A 22235-nucleotide genomic window follows, 5' to 3' on the forward strand; every position below is an offset into this window, starting at 1 on the left:
CACACCTGCGCACAGCGCTTTTCAGCTGTCTGGGCAGCACAGTTTAAGGTTTTTCTTGCACATGCAAAACGTAGTCACTGAACTGGTAGTAACACGGGTTGAATCCCACCCCTGCCCTGGGACACGGCAGCGTCATAAATATGAGTCAATTGCCCAGCATCTGAATTTTGATTACATGACCATGGGGATGATGCAAGAGTCGAAACTGAGAAAAATGTTCATAAGTCACTTTTTTCAGTGCTATTGTAACTTTCAACAGTCACTAAACGAACTGCTGTAAGTCAAGGAGTACCTGTATCTGTTTTCCAGGTGTAAACTGACCATACTCAATGGAATCAATTTGGGGTAAAACTTGCTTGTAGAATTCGGGGTTTGAGATCGGTTTTCAAGGTAAAGGCAGTTCTGCAATTAAATCAGTCATGGGGAAGAACTTTCATGTAGAAGGCAATTGACAATAAAAATGTACCGCATCCCACTTGCTCCAGGCGCATCTTGGATGCAAATTGTCGCCCCTAAAGTATATTGAAAAGATAGAGCCTTCCAAACTAAATTTATGGGCAGCTGCGTTTCAACCTTTGTTTTGGGCATGAAGTCACGAAGGATCTGGATTTTGAAACATGGCCATCTGTAGTTGTGACATAAGGGGTTATTGATTTCTCTGGGAGCAATCTGGGTTCCTTCACACATGCAAAAATGTAAAAATGCTGTGATTCAGTTTATGCTTTTCTTTGTACCTCTTCATTTCCATTCTTCCTACCAAAGTCCAGCCACTTACATACAGTGCTTAGGAAAATAACAATAAGTACTCCAGAAACCTCAGGAGCATATCTTAAAACTCCCAATGATTGAACTTTAGGTCCTGTACTAACCACATTTACCCATTGGGGAATGGGAATTGTAGTAAAGGGTTGTCGAATGTTTTAAATCCAAAATGCTTCAAAGTGGGCTGTTCCAAGCTGATTAGGAATGCCTCAATGCTTGTTTTAATCTGCTCTGATCTTGGAAAAACCCATAGTCAAGTTTAGAACATTTCTGGTTAGGTTCAGATGCCACTGGGAAACATCTGTGAAATTGGAACAGATCAAAACAATTTCCAACTTGAGATATTTGAAATTCAATATGCCAAAATGTATGTGTCTAAATTACAGCTCTGGTTTCATTGATAGCAACAACCTGTGTCTTTCTTGCCGCAAATAAGGTCTGGGGAAATGTGAGAATCCCTCATGCTGGTAGGGAATTCTGGGAGTTGAAGTCCACTGATATTAAAGTTTAAAGTATTAGATGCCTAAATTAGACACATCCCATTCCACATGTGAATAAAGCAAGTGTGAAAGTGAGCAAAACATTTATGTTTATCTGTCTATCTGTCTGTCTGTCTGTCTATCTATCGATCTATCTATCTATCTATCTATCTATCTATCTATCTATCTATCTATCGTCTATTTATCATTCATCTATTTGTTAAATTTGTTTTGTCCCCCATCTTGCTGCAAGGCGAAATATGGCTTGGATTCACAAACTACTCTGAGCTCTTAATTCAAGTTAATGAAAGGCAGCTAATTTATTCACATCCTGTGTCCAACATATAATAAACCTTTGCTGGTTGAGACCTTGGTATTCGCATTTTTCCCACTGTAAACAGATTACCAAATTAGATAATACTGTTAGTGCTCTGGCACGGGCCAATGGGGTTTGCTGGCTTTTTATGTGTACCAATTTATTGTGTCTGTCTTGATTAGGATTGTTGCAGTTTATGCAGCTTCTTTCTGACCAGCTAACCTGGCTTGGTTGACTGTTTAATCGATGATGGTTGCTGTCTTTTGGGTTGAATTTCAAACTTTCCTCACTGAACTACACACATTCACTTTCTTATGGTTTAATATGATGGCTGGGTTCATAAAAGACAAATGGCAGATTCCCATAACCTGGCACAATCCAAACTAACTTATTTTAGATTGATCATGTAGGGAATGCACACCAGTCCATAAAATCCTCATCAAGTTTGATGTGGCTTGTAATCCATCTTAGCCACTCAAGGTTGCCAGCGAGCAACCCAAATGAAACAGCAAACTTTCACAAATGGAGTGAGAACATTTCCTGCAAACCAAAAGAGACATCAGTTAGTACCTATGTGCTTTTCTCCTAAAACATACTAAGAGGGCAATATTTTTTGCTTTTAGATGTCTCATGTTCATTGCTTCAAACTGTCCTTCTCCAAATACTTCTAATCTAGGCACTGCTACTGATATAGATGAGCAAAAATGCTGCGTGTTGTGAGGTATAGCAGCAGAGGTAGCATTCAGGCGGTTCAGACTGGTTCTACTGAACTGGTAGTAATGATTCTGTGCAGTTTGGAGAAGTGACAGATCGCACCACCAGCTGCCCCTGCGTGCCCTGCCCTATGTATCTTGCCTTTGCCATGCAGCCCAGCTAATGTCTGTGCCTCGCCTCTGTGCCTCACCCGCAAGCATGCCACTCACTCACTTTCCAGATGGGAAGTGGTGGCTCACAGCTGCTAAATTGCACAAGACACTCTCCCAGCAGTGCGGAGAGAAGCAGTCGCTGCCCTGGAAAACAGAGATGGAGGGGAGCAGGCCCTGAAAGGCTGCTCGATCAGACCTTGCTGCATGGCAGAAGTCATGCACGCACACTCACATTTTTTGGTGAACCGGTGGTGAAAATATTTGAAACCCACCACTGTATAGCAGCTTTATAAACTCCAGTAAAAATGTACCGAATCTATAGCTCCCAAACTAATCTGTAAACGAGAACCCTTGTGATGTCCCGAGCATTTTACTTTCTGAATGTTTCAGTATAGCTCTTGGTGCAACACTCTTTCCTCTGCTACTCCTAAAAGAAAGATTACAGGTCAGTTGTTTTTTTCAATGCAGAAATATTCAAGAATTCTAAATAGGTCTGGCAAATGTCTTTGGACAGATAAATTGGTAGACCAAATAAGCAGTTTTCTACTCTCCTACATCTGTATGAATGTACTGCTTTGTTGTTTGAACAATTAAGTATGTATTTTTCATCTGATAACAATGAGATTTTGTCAGGCAGTTTCTGATAACTTTTATTCATTTCTGGCACAATAATACAGCTACTTCAAATTGCAAGATGGGTGATATATACATTTACATAAATAAAGACATACATACATACCAAAATAGCTTGTCATTGGCTTTGTGATATTTTTTCGACTTCTCAGTCTAGCCTACAGTCTTGGAATTACCCTGTGTCCTCCATCCAAATAGTAACCAGATCTGACCCTTTATAGCTTTTTGGAGGTCGGATGACACTTGTGATATTCCTGGTGGCTTACATAGACATATACACGCAGTTTTCTTGGCATGATACAAAAGTAGTTTACCATTGCCCCTCATCCTGGATGGATAACAGAAAAATAGAGTTGGAAGGGAGCTTGAAGATCTTCTAGTCCAACCCTCTGCTCAAGCAGGAGACCCTATACCATTTTAGACACATGGTTGTCCAATCTCTTCTTAAAAACCTCCAGTGTTTTTAAGTTCTAGAGGCAAGTTGTTCCACTGGTTAATTGTTGTCACTGTCAGGAAATTTCTCCTTAGTTCTAGGTTGATTAGTTCATGGATGGATGGATGGACTGATGGGCAGATGTTTACTTCTCAGTCCCTTCTACATGTACAACTTTGGAATTTCCCATTATGCCTCAGCCATGTATTAGCCAGGCCTGATCCTATTTCACTTGTTTTGAGGTCATGCAAGGGTGAGTAGGTAGAGCTAATATTTTTCTCTCTCAAAATGATTTCCTTTGTTCCCTCTTTTCCAAATGAACCATGCCTGACATGTGGGAACTCTTATTACTTAAGGGAAATGGTGCTATATTGATCATCTAGCAGGCAAACACTGTTGTGTTCTGTGTTGCCCTGAATCTCTTGGAAGTCCAACGAGAGAATTCTTTCTTCACTATGGAACAAATATTGGAAAAGCCAAATGGGTTATATGAATTAGATGCTGCTAGGAGAGCTAATTGATATTTAAGATCTATAAATATCTTAGAAAATTAGTATTTGCACGGAAATCTCCACTGTAACCAATGCCCTTAATGCCACAGTTTTCCAGTTGGTTCCTAATTAATACTTGAAAGGTTTTCTTCTTTGGGGATTTTTCATGGGGCTGGATTATACTGTGAAGACATTAAAAGATGCTGAGTTCCCTTTGATTTGGGTGAAATCCAATTTCAAGCTCCCTAGAGATTTAAAAGCTAAAAAAAAGCATTGTCAGATTTGTTTAAACTTCCAATTATTGCCAGCTGTTTTCTCTATTTCGTGTTATTTTCTTATTATTTTAACTTAATTTTATAAGGTTAATTGAATTGGCATGATTTTAATGTGTCTCCAATTCTCGAAAGGAGCATTATTGAGCTGCAGTGGATGTGAAAGGTTTTCTATGGCCCCGTTGTGATCCAGAAAAGGTCATTGCCAAGTAATTATCTACAGCAATTTGCAAGCCTTGATGTGCAAAACTTAAGTTGGTCCGCATAAATATATAAAGGCGAGGACAATTATCCTGTGGGTTTTTCTCATTTTTGTAATTTAGGGATATAATTTTTGGCTCAAAACGTGCATACTTTAGAGAAAAACACTTGCAAAATTTGTCTGAGAGACAATTCTATCTGAAAAGAAATCTGAATTTTCCTGAGTTTTACTTAATATTTTAAATGCAGTGGGTTTGAATTAGTGCACATTCAAAGTGACAATAAACTTATTCTATTCTATTTTGTTCTATTCTAATGTCCATCACTAAGTAAGGTAGTCATTAAGTGAGTCTCCCCCAATTTTATGACCTTATTTGCTTCATTCAGTAAGGGAATCCAGACTTCCTCATTTGCTTTTGTTTATTGGAACTATTCTGAGAAGGTCACAAATGGCAATGATTTGACCTTGGGCTGTTGCAACTCTCATAAATACATATCGGTTGTCAAGTGAACAAGTTTTGATCATTTGAGTATGTGATGGTTAAAAATGCAAGGACCCATTGTAAGTCACTTTTTTTCAGTGCCATTGTAACTTCAAACACTTACTAAACAAATGGTCCATTTCTATAATCCCTCCCCCACCCCCCACCCAAAAAATTTGGATGAAATAGGCTGAAAGGCAGCTTCTATCCCAGGGCAGTAGCTCTTTTGAATTCTGCTGTACGGTGCAGTATAGATGCAGTGTTGCGGGTTTTTGGTTCAATGTGTGGAGGATGAAGGACGTGTGATTGTGTTTATTTTCATGGTCGTGGTCATGATGTGCACTGAAGATGATGTTTGATTTCGTTGTATGAGGTGCAATGACAATAAAGTAAACCAAATTTGGATTGTGCAAATCTGTTCAGATTTTTTTTAAATTTAAGTGCATCCGTTTTAAAGCTGTTTATGACCCCAGAGCTGTCCCAAGCCACAGTTTTGGGAAGCTCTAGACAGGTTTTCAGATGGAGTTGGGGTAGAGGATTCAAAGGAAGGAAGAAGAAACCATAATTTCTTCCAAGGCTAAAATACTCATTTTTCTGAAACATTTTTCATAATAGAACAGAACAGAATAACCAAGCTGGGAGAGACCTTGCAAGTCTTCTAATCCACCCCTCCGCTGAAGCAAGAAACCCTATTTCAGATAAATGGTTGTCCAATCTCTTCTGAAAAACCTCCTTCGTTGAAGCATTCACAACTTCTGAAGGCAAGCCATTCCACTGGTTATTTGTTCGAACTGTCAGGAAATTTCTCCTGAGTTCTAGTTCTAGAGTGCTTCTCTCCTTGACTAATTCCCATCCATTGTTTCTTGTCCTGCCTTCGGTGTTAGATATTAGCGTAGTTACCGCCTATGGGTTGAAATCGCAAGAGCGGGAAAAATCAAACAGCCTCCACCGGTTGAAGCTGCGGCTAGCTCGGCTATATCAAGGGCTACCGCAGCCACAGTGACGCGCGTTTTTCTAGAGAGAATAAAATAAAGTTGAACGAGCTGGACCAGCCTCTTGTCATCTGTACCCGAGATCTAACATTTGGGTCCTTTGGAGAATAGCTTGTCCTCCCTCTTCTTTGTGGCTTCAGGTTTCGGGGATTCTGTTCCTCGTGACAGGGTATTGGGCTAGGGTTTTACACGTGTTGTAAGTGTGTGAGAGAGATTTTGCCCAGGTTTGCAGCTCTTTCATCAGTGAGACAGTCCACACCTTGGGATTCATAAAAATCGGGGACTTATACAGCAACAAATAATGCTTTGATTTCCATGGTAACCATCTCATTAGTATTCTGGTAATGACTCCAAGAAGGGCAAGTTGCCAAAGCAGAAACATGCTCGGCAGGAAATGATGCGTAGTTCTACAAATTAAAACACCTTTCAGAACTAAACAGCGGTGTATGCCAAAAAGGCCAGGCGAATCAGCTTGGTGCAGTTGCTATTTTTGGGGTTGTTGGTGGTCCTGGTTGGTTTCTATCATGACAAACAATTCTCAGCACTGGGGAAACAGCAGGTTGAGAAAAAAAAGAATCAGCAGGGAATGCTTCCACATGGTGGGCAGAGAGGTGTAATTGAGTCCTGAACACCAGTCTCTGAACTTGGAAAGGAAGGTAGAGAAGTAGAAAGTCTGCTCCATGCTGTGTGCAAAAACGCCCAGTTTTGAATGCACAATTAGGATCCATCGTGAATGAAGGCAAATATACGTGTCCCAGGATAATGTTGCAGGATCCAATCTGGGTCGGTCACTGGGACCAGAGGTTTTATCTTTGGAGCTTTCAGACTCATGTTTATAGCAATAGCGATAGCACTTAGACTTATATACCACTTCACCATGCTTTACAGGCCTCTGTAAGCGGTTTACAGAGTCAGCATATTGCCCCCAACAATTTGGTCCTCATTTTACCCACCTCAGAAGGATGGAAGGCTGAGTCAACCTTGTGCCTGGTGAGATTTGAACTGCCAAATTGTAGGCATCCAACAGTCAGCAGAAGTAGCCTGCAGTACTGCACTCTAACCACTGTGCCACCGTGACTCAGTGGTATACTAAATACCTAAGCCCCTGACTCCTAAGTACTACCAACAATGTAATCTCTAGAATCAACTGTAACCATTGCAACCAATTGTACATCACATCAATAAAAAAAACAGGATCCACGAACATCAGCTGGAAGTGAAACGCCACAATCCCAAATCCTTAATCTCTACCCACATTGACACCAAACAGTGCCACTTCAATTGGAGCAACATAAAAATCATTGGCCACGCTATCACCCGCCGTGCTTGTGAGTTCATCAAAGCTTGGCCTTCCACAAAAAATTCCATCCAAAGACACACTGACCTAGAACCAACCTACAAAGCCCTCAGGATCCAGATCAAGCACACAGTTAACACAGACCCTCAACCAACCCATGCAACCCAACCCACCAAAGTTCACCTCCCAATGACCCTGACCTGATGTAATCTCCTTATCACAAGACCCATTACAAGGCTCTTACTTGACACGCCCACACCTGAAGCCCTGATAAACAGAAGAACACTGGCATCCCCTAAACTCCACTTACTACCATTCTATAAAGCCTTAGTAAGATCACGTCTAGAATACTACATCCAGTTTTTGTCACCACACTATAAAAAGATGTTGAAATTCTAGAAAAAGTGCAGAGAAGAGCAACTAGGATGATTAGGGGAGTGGAGGCTAAACATACGATGAACGGTTGCAGGAACTGGGCATGGCTAGTCTAGTGAAGAGAAGGACCAGGTGAGACATGATAGCAGTGTTCCAATATTTGAGGGGCTGCCACAGAGAGAAAGGGGTCAAGCTATTTTCTAAAGTACTTGAAGGCCAGACAAGGAATAATGGATGGAAACTGAACAAGGAGAGATTCAACCTGGAAATAAGGAGAAATTTTCTGAAAGTGAGAGCTATCAAGCAATGGTATAGCTTGTCTTCGGAAGTTGTGGGAGCTTCATCACTGGAGGCTTTCAAGAAGAGATTGGACTACCATTTGTCAGAAATGGTGTAGGGTCTCCTGCTTGGGCAGAGGGTTGGACTAGATGACCTCCAAGGTCCCTTCCAACTCTGATTATCTGTCAAAGATATTACCTAGCCTGGTAATGAAACAGTCAGTGAAACCAGCTATTATTCTAATAAATTCATACATTAATACATGGTTGTATAATGAGGTCCAACTTGACCCAACCACAAGGACATATGAACAGAAATTCTGGTTCCAATTATAGTTGTAAGTCGAGAACTACCTGTAACTGCTGATAAGTGAGACTCAAGGACATCATGGCCCAATCTCGCTGTTTTGAAAGCCTGAATAGGAAACCCAGTGCTGAGCTGAATATATAGTTTGACCTTAACAGTCAACTGAGTAAGTGAAAGGGAGTAACGTATTAAGTGGTGTTTAGTCTGCAGTGCAACTAGGATAAAGTGATGGGCATCTGTCAGAAACTACAGTGATGTTGGATGCATCATGATGTCATCACACACGTTATGAAAAATACATATAGGCACCCTTAAATTAAGTTAGATTTCTGGTGACTGTAGATATACACTTTGGGTGATTACATCTCTACCTTTGGCTGTCAGCCTTAGATGTCATTTTTTACTTGGAAGCTTTGAGGCTGCCACATTTAGTGCCTGGGAATTTGGGAAGGGGGAATTTAATAGAGAAATGGAAGATTAGACTCAGCAACATTCTTTCTCAGAGAGTCAAGGACATGTTGCCTGGCACCTGGAGAGGAATGTCTGGGGGAAGGTCTCCAGTTGGGATAAAGATTTGATTGGGCCATGTGATGGACTGGTGGGTGCACTGCAAGGGATGAATATTTGAATTTCTTTTGGGAAGGGAAAACCTGGAACTCTCAGATCTGGATTTTCCCAGATGTGTCACTGTGACAATTCTAATAAAATGAAACTTTGAGGAATTATTTGTCTGAGTTTATTGGTTTGTAGTTGGTTAGCTGGAACTCTGACACTGGCAGTATTGCAGAAATGGCTTGCTGTTGTCTCTTCCAGTTTGTGTTTCCAACTTCCCAGTCTATCCTACAGCTCTGAAATATCTAGCTCAATGCTTCTCAACCTTGGCAAGATGTATGGACTTCAACTCCCAAAATTCTCCAGCCAACATGAATTCTGGAAGTTGAAATGCATATATCTTCAAGCTGCCATGGTTGAAAAACACTAGGTCAGGCTTGTCCAACCTGCGGCCCGCAGGCTGCATGCAGCCCAGGTCGGCTTGTAATGTGGCCCAGTGCCCACGCCAACCTTCGTGCAAGAGGACGAGCCAGCAAGGAGGAGGAGGAGAGGCAGGCGCGAGGCGGGGTGAGGCGAGCGCCACGCCAAGCAGCAACAGAAAAGGTGGGTGCTGTCAGAGTGCTCCTCATACCGAGGCAGCCGCAGCCCAAGAGTCCCACTCCGCCACCTCCTGCTGTTGCCGCTGCTGCCACCACAACCGCTGCTGCCGCCGGAGCTGTTGTAGCGGCGTATGCCCCCGCCGCTGCTGTTGCTGCCGCCTCCAGAGCTGTTGTAGCGGCTTCTGCCAACGCTCCTGCCGCCGCCACTGCTGCTACTGCTGCTGCTGCTGGTGGTGCACCGAGCCTCCCAGTCCTTGCCTTCCAGTCCTGCCGCATCCAGCCGGGCCATTTGCAGGAGGAGAGGTAGGCGCAAGGCGGGCGAGCTCCCCCGTGTTCCTTTCTCCCTGGTTGACTATTTTTATGATATCTTATGAAAAAAAATGTTTTCTATGGTTTTTTTGGATGATCAGATATCGTTACTGTTATTGTATTTTATGTGCGGCCCAAACCAAATTTTCATCTTCTAATGTAGCCCAGGGAAGGTGAAAGGTTGGACAAGCCTGCACTAGGTGGTCTCCCATCCAAATCCTCACTGGGGCTGATATTACTTAATGTCTGAAACCAAACAATGTGTCCTTTAAGTTAAGTCCAGTTTCTGTGTTGTTTTCCTGACAACAATATAGAAGAAAACACAATTTTCTCCTTCTGCAATCTTTCTGATATCGATAACTGTCCTGGAATCCACTTAAATAACAAGGATTATTCTTAGCTTCTGAGAATTGCTAAAGGCAATTACGTTTTGTCACTTGCTGAAGCATAGCCAAAAAAAGTGAGTTCTAACCTTCTTCCACCAACCACTTGTTCTGTGACTATTTGAAGTTACAAAAATACTGAAAGGGAGACTTATGACCAGTCCTCCAATTTGCAGCCATTGAAACATCCCAATGTGTATTTGCAGCCTTCCCTGCCAATTTCCAACCGTGACAAGCAAAGTCAATGGGGAAGCCAGAAGGAAGTCACAAGTCACGGTCATGTGACATTGTGCTTAATGGCCCCTGGTAGTTTGCTAAACTTCAGGTAGAACTGATTAACTGACATTGTAACTCAGGCATGGTCACATGATATTCTATTTTATGACTGCATCATTAGCAAAAGTGTTGGAGTGGTGCGGTGGCCTAGAGGTGGAGCTCTTGCCTCACAACCAGGAAGCTGTGAGTTCAATCCTAGGTAGAGGCAGATATTTATCTCTCTCTGGGCACACTGAGGTTATATCTTCTAAACAAAGCTCCACGTTGGTGACAGGAAGGGCATCCAGCCATTCAAACACTCTGCTAGCTCCGTTCAGTTGCTCAGACTCCACCCTGAAAGGGATTATGAGGTTGTTAAAAGATGATGATGATCATTAGCAAAAGTGTTACCAGTCCCAACTTTAATCAGTAAGTGAGGAATACTTGTACTGTATTTTATCTCTGGCAGTGTGGACGTAACCACCATCAACTGGTTGTAACCACCGTATACCTTGTATCTGAAACTAAGAGCATTCAGCACAGTTTCTGACCCTCCAAATAATTTGAAAACAATTCCCATTCATTTCCAGCTGTTTTCATCCTTCATCCACAAGATCAGCGTTCTATTTCTATTTTAAAAGATGATCTTTATGCAATGTGGAGTTCTACGTAATAATTGCAAGGGCTTTTTTTTTAAAGTTTTCTTTTTGTGACCCAATGAAACCTATGCTATAATGCCAAAAAGCTCACCCGCCCAACCAGTTCACCTACACAGACACTCCTAAAAATAGCAATCAATCAATTGCTAAAGTTTTATCCTTTTATCATCCATGGTTGACAGTGAGGCCCACCTGACTGGCTGGCTTACCAAGTCCTAACTTGGGTGATTTACAAACTCTGCATTTTTTTTCCTCCCACATTTGGAGTTACTATAAAAAGCCAGTGTCGTTCGTGACAACCACAGTTCATGAGCTTTTTTTTTTTTTTAATGTGTTTGGCTACCTCTTGTGGGGAACAGGAAAATAACCTTTCCAGTTCTTCTATCAAGCTCACTCTTTAGAAATGTGTAACCGGCACCAACCAGCTTTAGAGTTTAGGATTTGATATTTGGCATAGGTTGTATTTGTGCTACATTACGCTATATGCCACTTGGTTTCTGTACAGTTAGTCCTCGAGTTATAGCAATAGCACTTAGACTTATATACTGCTTTATAGTGCTTTGTTATGACCACAGTGGAATCCAAAATGTATGTTCTTAAGTGAGACATTTGTTAAGTGAGTTTTGCCCCATTTTACAACTTTTCTTGCCACTGTTGTTAAGTAAATCACTGCAGATGATCTATTAGTAACCTGGTTGTTAAGTGAATCTGTCTTCCCTTTTAACTTTGCTTGTCATAAGGTTGCAAAAGGGGATCACATGATCCTGGGACATAGAAAAGGTCATAAATGTAAACCAGTTGCCAAGCATCTGAATTTTGATCACATGATCAAAAGGGGATGCTGCAAAGGTTGTAATTATGAAAAACAGCCCCAAGTCACCTTTTTCAGTGCTGTTGTAACTTTGAACAGTCACAAAATGAACTGTTGTAAGTTGAGAACTACCTGTGTAGTTGTTGTGCTATTGTTATTTGTCATCATCACCACTACCATCCAGAGGTTTTAGATTTCTTTCTCCTTGTTGAGCTGCATCCTACGATAGCTAATTCACAGAAATATACAGAATCCATGGAGAGCTCACCAATAGATATTATGAGTTTTCAGTGGAGCTTCTCATTTCCCTGACCGCTTCAAATGTTGCCACCGAAATGTTATTGCAAAAATGATAAAGGGATTTGATAGATTAAATAAAAGGAGACGACAGAATCTTCAAATAACGATTGCAATGGCATAAAAGAATAAGAAATAGTTAATGGGTCTATGAGGAAAGTAAAGGACAGAGTCTTCACTTTACAAAGTTTACGAAGTTTACAAAGTCTGTACTATATGAACTGCTATTCATTTTCTCATCACTCCTTATCACCCATCCCCTCTCATTTGTGACTGTATGACTGTAACTTTGTCAATTGTATCCTTACGATCTATATTGACTGTTGTCATGCCCTTGGTAGAGTCGGACTCTGAGGGAGAGGAGGAACAGCCGACAGGGAGTGGAGGTGTGGCTCCGGAGGTTGTGGAGGAGGCTGGAGAAGGGCTGAGGCCGGCTGGGCAGTCAGAGGAAGAACCATGCCCATCCCCTCTGCATCCTAGGACATGCAGGGAGTAAAGGAGAAGGCAACAACTTGGCTTGCGAGAGAGGAAGTGGCAATGATCCTCCTCATTGGTTACAGCTGGGGAGACGAGTATATAAGAGAGAGGTTAAAACACAGCATTGCCAGAAGCAAAGCGTGTATTATTTTGGGCTGAAGTTATCTTGGTTGGTGTCCTTCCAACAGACTGTGCCTTGTTATCTCCTTGAAGTTGGTAATTACTTCTCCTGTTTCATTGTGGACATTTCATCATTGTAGTTTGTTTGGTTTTTTATTTCACCTCTATCTGCTCATTAAGTTCGGACTGTATTGCTTTCTTTTGAAGACTATTTTTGAGTACGTTTTATCTCCAGCTGAGTATTATTGAACAGTGGAGCCAAGTTGGAGGCAATAAAGGATATTTATTTACGTTTTGGATTTTGTTACGTTTGTATTACACTCTTGAGTCATCACAACTGTTTCCTAGTATGATTTGATTGCTTATTGTGCCCTCTGACTATTATTAAGTGTTGTACCTTATGATTCTTGACTCTTGACAAATGTATCTTTTCTTTTATGTACACTGAGAGCATTTGCACCAAGAAAAATTCCTAGTGTGTCCAATCACACTTGATCAATAAATAAAGAATTCTAAGAAGTGAATTATAGGTTTTTTTAAGTTAGATGTTTATGTATCTATTCATAATTATAATATATATGTATATGCGTCACTATTGGATTCATCCAACCCAGGAGACCCAATCTTTTGCTATATCAGGATAAAATGCTTCCTTCCTTGTGTTGGGTATGGAGTCTTGGGTGCCCTGTTCCGATGGGGTTGGACTAGAAGACCACCCCAAAGCTACTTTTCCAAAAGGCGATTGGACTTCCTTGTTTTTTTTTTCCTTAAAAACATTTTGCTTCTCATCCGAAAAGCTTCTTCGGTTCAGTTAAGTCTCTTTGCCTTTTGGAAAAGTACCTTTGGGACAACCATGACCTGGATGATTGGAGAATCTCCACAGACACTAGAAGCAGTGATTCAACAGGTGTAACAACCGGTTTGGTGACCAGATGCACACTCACCAAACGCCCATTTTGCACACATGCACACCATTAAAAAAAAAACACACCCCATTTTCAGCTATAATACTTACCTTCCACTGCAGCCCCGGTGAATAAAACAGCTGAGGCATGGCAAAAGTGCGCTGCCGTGCAAATCAGCTGTGCTCCAAAACAAGGGAATAAAGGACAGGAAAGAGCAGGGGCGAGGCCAAATGATCACTGGAACTACCAGTTCGTCCGAACCAGTCTGAGCCGGTAGAATCCCACTCCTGATTAGAAGACTATCTGTTCCTGTCTATGTTCTCCATATAGACATGACTCTGGCCAGTTCTTCAAAATGACGCTTCATGACCTGTCATAACCAAAGAAATTATGTGCCTGCATAGATTCCATAGCCACAGGGTTGCATCTCACACCGAGGAGGTCAGCCTCCAAAGGTCCATCCAGCTAACCTTCCTACCGTCATGTTTGCTACAAGTTCTTCAGAAGGGTACCTTAAGGCCGTGATGGCAAACCTATGGCATGTGTGCCAGAATTGGCACACAGAGCCATTTCTGGTGGCATGCAAGAGGTCATCTGGAACAGCCCTACGGTGCATGCGCACATGTGCGCCCCTCCAGCCAGCTGATTGTCGGGTATCTGCCACAGATGCGTGGGGGGAGAGGCGCATGCAGGAGATGTGCACGCATATGCAGGGGGCAGGGGCCGTCCAGGGGGTCCTGCGTACATGCGTAGAGATTCTCGCTGCAGGGGGGGTCACATGTGCATGAACAGGGGCACATGGTGCATGCGCAGGGGGTTGCACGCACATGCACAGGGGTCAGGGGGGTCACACATACATTGCATTATGGGTGGAGGTGCGCATGCATGCACTTTTGGCAGGTGACGAGAAAAAGGTTTGCCATCACTGCTTTAGGATAAAACCAAACGTGTGTGTGTGTGTGTGTGTGTGTGTGTGTGTGTACAGATTTCACAGACACCCTGGAGATATCCCAGGAGCTGTACAATTTTAGACTAATAAAAGTTGGTTATTGGATTTGGGAGGGCAGCAAGTCCCATTTCCCTGACTAAACACCAAGCTTCATTTTGCTCTGAAAAGCTCTTAGAACAAAGAAGAGGCCATTTCTTCATGGGCGTAGATTTCTTATGAAATTGGAAGGGAGCAGACTTGAACAAAGTGCAAGAACATTTGACAGTGTTTTTAGGCAAACTAAAATCTGACTAAAATCTCACTTTCTCTCCCCAGTTTGACATGCAACGGATAACACTGGAGGAGCTTAAACACATCCTCTACCATGCGTTCCAGGATCACTTAACAATGAAGGACATTGAAAATATTATCATCAATGAAGAGGAGAGTTTAAATGAGAACTCTGGTAACTGTCAAACAGAATTTGAAGGTGGGTTTCTGTCATACATTGAGCACATAAATGATTTGACTTTCTTCTTCCTCATAGAGCACATAGAATAAGTGGAATGTTTCGCTTGTCCAGGTAATCCTCAACTTTCTCCCATACAGAAGCCTGGAATTTCTGTCATAGGTCTTGAAAGTTGTAAGTTGAGCCAATCACGCAACCAAGCCTGATTTTCCATTTTTGGCAGTAGTTGTTAATTAAATGTGATCTTCGTAAAGCAAATGGTACAATCATTAAATGAATGCCATGGCTTGTCTGCAATGGCTATTTTTTTTTTTTTTTTTTGCTGGAAACCAGAAGTAAACACTGGTTTCCAGCAAAGAACATCATAAATTGTGTTTACATGATTGTCGGACTATAAGATGTGAAAGACCATAACAACGCATGAATTTACAGTTAAACTGATTTAATGGAACTATGCACTGTGCACAGGAATCCATTCAACTAACAATTAGCATTATTTTGGTGCTAGATAAGGGTTAATGAAAGTCAAGAGGGGATGGACTGAATCATGTTTTGTGTCTATGTAGAGATTCTAGGGTGATTCCTCTTTTGACTCTGCCACTCCAGGGACACTGAAAACAACCATCAATGAGGGTCAGTTGTCAAGCATCTAAAATATGACCGTGGGAGGCGGGTGGGGGGGGAATACCATCCAAAATTTGAATCCAGGCCATAAGTACCTTTGGGGGATCTTTTATAAGTTTGAATAGTCACTAAGCAACCATTCACAAGTCTAATCCTATATGGAATATGTTCTGTTCAACATAATAGAGCCGAGCTGTACTATTTAATAAAGGGAAGGAACCACCAAAGGCCATTGCTCTGATTCCTCTCTCTTTTTGTGGTTCTTTTACCTTTAAAACAAACTAAGAATGAACAACCTGTTAGGTATAGCATTGGTGTATAACCTCCTAGACAGAACAATGAAATATCTCGTAGCAATATGAAAGATTCTGGACACTGAAGTCTACCTCTTTGATGGAGCTCGAGTTGAAAAAAGTTGCAATAGAGCAGGCCCGCAGGATGGATTTGGCCCATGGGTTGCTTAGATCTGGGCTGCGGGCCACTCTGGAAACAGCAAAGGACCAGCCCACTGTGCCTTTGCCAGCAAAAACGGAGCTGAGGGGGGGAGGGGGGGCTGCACACGGCTACCCTGAGCTCCATTTCCAGTGGCAGAAGGCTAGCAAAACAAACTAAAAACAAAACAAAAGGAGCAATGTATCCCTTTTGCGTTTGAGCATGCAAGAAAGGACAGGAAAGGAGAACGGGAAAGAGGAAAGAAAAAGAAAAAGAAAGGAAGATGAGAAGAGATCAAGGAAGGAAAAATAAGGAAAGAGGGCAAGGAAGAAGGAAGGAGAATGAAGAGGGAAGGGAAGGGAAGGGAAGGGAAGGGAAGGGAAGGGAAGGAAGGAAGGAAGGAAGGAAGGAAGGAAGGAAGGAAGGAAGGAAGGAAGGAAGGAAGGAAGGAAGGAAGGAAGGAAGGAAGGAGATTTTAATGGGTGTGAGGAAGGGTCTGAGGGAAGTCTTTCCTTAGCACTTGGCCACCAAAGGTGCCCCCGACACAAGTGATGTCAAGCTGGCCATGCCTACCCCAGCCAAGGTCCCCCAGCCCCCCTGAGGTCAAACACAACCCTGATGTGACCCTCAATGAAATCGAGTTTGACACCCCTGCAATAGAGGATTGCTCTCTGTCAGATAAAACACATGGCAATCCTATTTCAGAAAAAAAAAAAAAAGATCCCCAATCATACTTTTTAAAAAAATCAGATCTGTTACTCAGGCACCAAGTTTGCAAATCATAGACTAAGGTCGGAGATAGCATGAAGCCACCATGCTCATGGCTGAGTGTGGTGACTAAACCTATTTATTGTGTTTGATAAACTGCATGGACAAGTAGTTAGAATTCATCCCAAATGTGGTTTATTTAACAAATTTCTTAAATCATGGCTTTGCACAACATGTGGACCTAGTAGTTGAATAAATTGTCAGGATCTACTGCCATCATGTGGCTTAGTGCTTCTTTCTTTCTGACTTTCCTTTCGAGAGTGTTTTTAAAAGATCCCCTGGAAGATGTTGGTCTTTTGGTGCTCTCTAAAGTTGTTGTTTTTTCCCTGTAGACTTTTTATTGTAAGGCAAAATTAACATTATTAAGTCACGCTAATGATCCATTGCACCAAGAATCCATTTTTTTTAATTTCAGATGTTTTTTAGGATTATTATAATAAATAATAAAAGGTTTTCAAGAAGAGACTGCACAGACATTTGTCCAGAATAGTATAGGGTCACCTGCTTGAGTAGGAGGGTTCTATTCTGACCAAGGCTTCCTGAGACAGTAACAATCACATGCAGTTCCCCAAAACCTTTTGTTTTATTTCAACAGCTGTGAATTATATGCATTCACAGCCCATAATGAATCCCAAACAGTTTATGAATATTCCAACAGAAGTTTGCCACAGTCTTTTGGGATAAGGCTGATAAGCACCCACCTTTATCTCCCTTGAAATACTGCCAACAACTAAATTGCCCATTAGCTGTACAAGGCCAAATGTAGCACAAAGTCAACAAGGAGTTTCAGATTTTAAACCGACCAGAACGAACAAAGTTGCTTCCTGCAAAGGCTCATGTCCCTCTCTCCTCCTTTATATCTTATGGGAGGAGCCAATCGTCTCCAAGCCTTATTCCCAAGTCACCCCTTTTGTCTTAAATGGCAGCTCTGTGCAAGTGTGCACTGGGAACAAGCTCCCCCTGTTCCTCTGCCTTGTTGATATCAGAGTCTGGAGGCTCTGGAATTCATACATAACTCTCAGATGGCCCTGGCTCCATCTCTGTATTGGACACAGATCCCTTGTCTGAGCCCTCCCCAGACCCCAGGGCTGGCCCATGTTCCTCTCCACTGTCCGACTCTGCTGCCAGCTCCGCAGGCTGCCGGCTGACCACAAGAGGTTGGACTAGAAGATCTCCAAAGTCCCTTCCAGCCCAATGATTCTATAACTGTATGTTTTAAAATAGAAATGAAAATAAAGATAGTAGGGAAATGGGAAGGGAAAAGAAAGGGACAAGTATGGGATAATGGAAAAAAAAGAAAGGGGGAAAGCATTGTTTTCTAACTTTTTTCAATGCAGTAAATTGCAAAGTAAAATTACAGTGTCATTTTTTTACTTCTGTATACTTAGTAAATACTATCCATCTCTAGAGTGCCATGATTCAACCCTGAGCTACATCTATTTTCCCTGGGTGGCAATCTCATGGAAGAAAGCTTTGGTGGCATAGTGGTTAGAGTTGTATTACAGACTGACTCTGCCCACTGCCAGGAGTTCAATCCTGACCAACTCAAGGTTGACTCAGCCTTCCATTCATGTGAGCTTGGTCAAATGAGGATCCCGATTGTTGGGGACAATATGTTGACTCTGTAAGTCACTTAGAGAGGGCTGTAAAGCATGTTGAAGTAATATATAAATCCTAAGTGATGCTGCAATGGCTATTGTTGTGGCCTGTCAGCTGCTGGCCCCTCTAGCAGCCGAATCACAGGAGGAGGAGGCATGGGAGACAGGATCAGCATCAAGACAACCTGAGAGCTCCAAGGGGGAAGAGGGAATGGAGCTGGCACAGAGAGAGGGAGGGAGGGAAAGAGGGAGGGAGAGAGAGTGCCTGGGCTGTCCGTCAGCCCTCAGATGGAGAGTCAATAGCCCCCAGGTCTGGAGGCGGCTGATGAGGAAGAGGAGAAACAGCTGGGTCCAGTGACTGACACACAAATGCACAGAAGGCAGAGGAGAGGAGAGCAGTGGAAATCTCTGGGCCGGTCCTTGGGAAGGAAGAGCCACCGCTGCTAACGAAGCCCCACCCTAGCTCTGGGGATAAAAGGCAGGGGGTGGAGATTAATAGATATGGCAGACAACTATTCATCTTCAGCTGGGCAGATTTGTTAGCCTGTGGTGAGAGAGAAACTTTGTGCTGCGGGTGCTGGCACTCTTAATAAAGGAATCTTTGAGTTAACTTCAGAGGCTTTGTCGTCTTTGGCGAGCTGGATCAGAACAGCTATTTGATTCCCCTTTTATAAGCCAGATAAAAATTGCTCCAGATAAAAAGTGTCTCTTATTAAAACAGAAAGCATTGATTTTTAACTTTTTAACTCTTCTCCCTCCTCTTCCACCCTCCCCCTTTTTAGTGCATTCCCAGAAACAAAATCGACAGACCTGCGTACGGAAGAGTTTAATATGCGCTTTTGCTATGGCCTTTATTATCAGCGTCATGTTGATCGCAGCCAATCAGATCCTCCGAAGTGGCATGGAGTAGCCATAACACTGTGAAACAAATGATCCACGCATGCGCATGCTGCCCGGTGAACTTTCTCCCTGATCAACTTTCAAATCAACGGGCAAAGGAGAGAGAGAGAGAGAGAGAGAGAGAGAGAGAGCACTTGTGAATGAGCGCGAAGGTTAAGAGGAACGATTCCGGCAAGGAAACTGTATCCGGCAGCATATCTGTAAATCAACCATATCCTCTTGGCAGGGACATCAAAGGGCTGTCTTAATGCTTTAATGGTTTTTTTTTTTTTTCGTTTCCTAATGCAATAAAAAAGAAAAGAAAACCATAAGCCCTGAATTATATTTTTGATGTGGTAGCAGTAGATGAAAACAAAGATGCATTGATCAAGTTTCAGCACTGGTTGCGTGGTAGGGTCGCCTACTGGCCAGGACACTTTCATGCATCTGTTTTTAAATGTCCCACGTTCCTGGAAACAGAATGTCGTCCACATCACCACAGCAAGTTCACGACCATGATTTCTACAATTTCATCTGACTTTCGGGTTTTTGATTCAAGTCCTTAGTGCTGAAGGAACCGGTGAAAAAATCCGTGTCTGGAGACACGAATATGAATGATGTCGGTTCAGAGAAGTTTTGTTCTTCATTTACGAGACATAAGACTGGTCCAGTGTTTTGTGTTTTTGAACCAGTGCATTCCACTCATCCACTTCCTGCTTTCCCATCAACACTTTTATGTAAGGAAAATGAAGTTATGCTGGGCGTTTCACAAAAGCCGATGCAGAGTCTTCCTATCCTGTTTTCCAACAATGCTGTAAAAAGTTATTGGGCGCCTTGATCCAATGTATAAATAGCTTCATATTCAATATACAGTCTCTATTGATCTTATTCAAATCTGTCTTACACAAAAATTTCCAAACAGAATTTTGGAGGTTGCTCCCAGCTTACTATCTTAGCACATTTTGCTACAACGATCCTGGAGGTAAATAATATATGTGTATGACTGTAGTGTAAGGTTTTAAAATGGATCAAGGAAGTGCCAGGTGTCTTGAAACCTGATGTGAGGTTGTTCCTGCTTTAGGATGGACATCTCAGTTGAGTTTTTTCGGTGAGAGTAAAGACAGCATGGATTGGTCCACCACCACAGACCATAATAGCCTTAATTGCAAAGGTGGAGATAGCTCAGTCAACCAGTAGCCAGGAACAGCTTGGTGATATGTGATAAGGAGAGGAAATTGTTCTAGAAACCGGCGCCAGAATTTATCTTCCATACCTTCGGTGTCCCCCAGACAATGTGGGTGAGATTGTAACCCTTGTGACTTTCCTCTGATTAAGCTCCCTCAAATTGAATGATGATTCTTCTATCTGTGAGGTTAAACCAGATCGATTACAAATGAAGCACTGGTGGGCCAGGTTTGAGGTGACCTCAGTTTATATCTGGGATGGTGCTGGGGGATAATGTAATATGGAGACACAGCCTGTTTGACTAGCTTAGCGTTCAGTATATTGTGTGAACTATCCATAATTCTATGAAATAAACTGTATGGACATAATTCTCGGGGAGCCATAGGCAGGAGTGTAGCCACAATATTACTTCTCCCTTCTTTGCATTTTCCTTAACTTTCCTAGCACACGTATGTATGGAGGGGGTGCATAGATGCACACATTGAAATGAATTCTACTGAGTGAATTCACTTGGACGAATTGGAAGGGACCTCATAAGTCATCCAGCCTGACTCCTTGCTCAGTGCAAGAAGCCACAAAATCCTTCATGTTAAGCTACAAGCTTCTGGTTTGAAATCTGCAGCAAGGAGTAGTCTATCACTGGTCTATTGGACCGATAAGCAAATCTTACAGTGGGTGTGTATGTGTGTGGTCTATGTACATATAAAGTCAAGCTTAGTTTCTGGTGAGTTTGTGTATATGTGTGTGTGTGTGTGTATTTTTTTTAAAAAACCATGTAGTTTTCCTGGCAATGCTGCAGAAATGGTTTGCTGTTTGCCTTCTGCGTTCACACACCCATATCTGCATATATAGAAAACGTTATACTTCAGATTTTTCACATTAACTGCTAACCTGCGCTACCCTATTCAGAGCACCCCAACTCTCCTTCAGGCAGCCACATTATCAAAATAGACCTCTGTGTTATTTTTTTATTATTATTCTAATTTTTAAACATGGCTGGAGTATAAGACCTTTCTATCTTTCTCAGCACAACCACCCAAAAGTAACTTAGAAAAACTGAGATCATTTGTAGTGGTGGCTGCAGCAGCAAAAAATCAAAGTAATAAAGGTGAACAACAAAATGATAGCTTAATATAAGCCAATGTACAGGTAGTCCTTCACTTACAACAGTTCGTTTAATGACCATTTGAAGTTCCAACAGCTACAACAGTCTTGAAAAACTGTATGGCTATTTTTCACACTAACCCACATTGCATTATCCCCGTGGTCACATGATTAACAATTCAGATGCTCGGCAACTGACTCATATTTATGACGGTTGCAGTGTCCCGGACTCACATGATCATTTTTTTTTTTTGCAAAATCGTTGGGGAAGCCAAATTCACTTCACAACTAATTAACCATTCCCTTTACAACGGTGGCAAGAAAAATCGTAAAGTGGGGCAAAACTCACGTAACAACAGTTTTCATTTTGCAACCAAAATGTTGGGCTCTGTTGTGGTTGTAAGTCGAGGACTACCTATAATAGAAATGATTTAACATAGGGGCAGCAATGTTTATGGATGAAGAGAGATCCAAAAATGAAGATGATGGACGTATCAGCCCTCTCCCCCTTTCTATATTTGGAAATGAAAATTAAAGCATGTTATAGCCTGGCTGAAAATCCTTAGCATGTGTGTTTACCTAGCAACTAAAATCCCACAAACTGGTGCCAATATTAGAGCACTCCAAAAAGCCACTTCTGTTGTTTCAGAACAATTTGGCTCAGCAGGAAGGCATAAATTGACCAATGGCCAGTTAA

At 42.1% G+C, this 22235-nt stretch overlaps 1 protein-coding gene across 2 annotated transcripts in view; it reads left to right on the forward strand.

Annotated features, from left to right (window-relative positions):
* The window catches only part of CALN1 (calneuron 1), a 234738-nt gene extending 214623 nt beyond the window's left edge, over positions 1 to 20115 (forward strand). For both annotated transcript variants that reach the window (XM_026708568.2, XM_087926293.1), the window contains exons 5-6: positions 14816 to 14969; positions 19153 to 20115. In XM_026708568.2, coding sequence (XP_026564353.1) covers positions 14816 to 14969; positions 19153 to 19280 — 282 coding nt within the window. In that variant the 3' untranslated portion in view covers positions 19281 to 20115. The remainder of the gene's footprint in view (positions 1 to 14815; positions 14970 to 19152) is intronic.
* The last annotated feature ends 2120 nt before the right edge of the window (positions 20116 to 22235 follow it).

Source organism: Pseudonaja textilis, chromosome 1 (genome assembly GCF_049901715.1).
Source record: "Pseudonaja textilis isolate UNSWEBS1 chromosome 1, rPseTex1.2, whole genome shotgun sequence".
Lineage (NCBI taxonomy): Eukaryota > Metazoa > Chordata > Lepidosauria > Squamata > Elapidae > Pseudonaja > Pseudonaja textilis.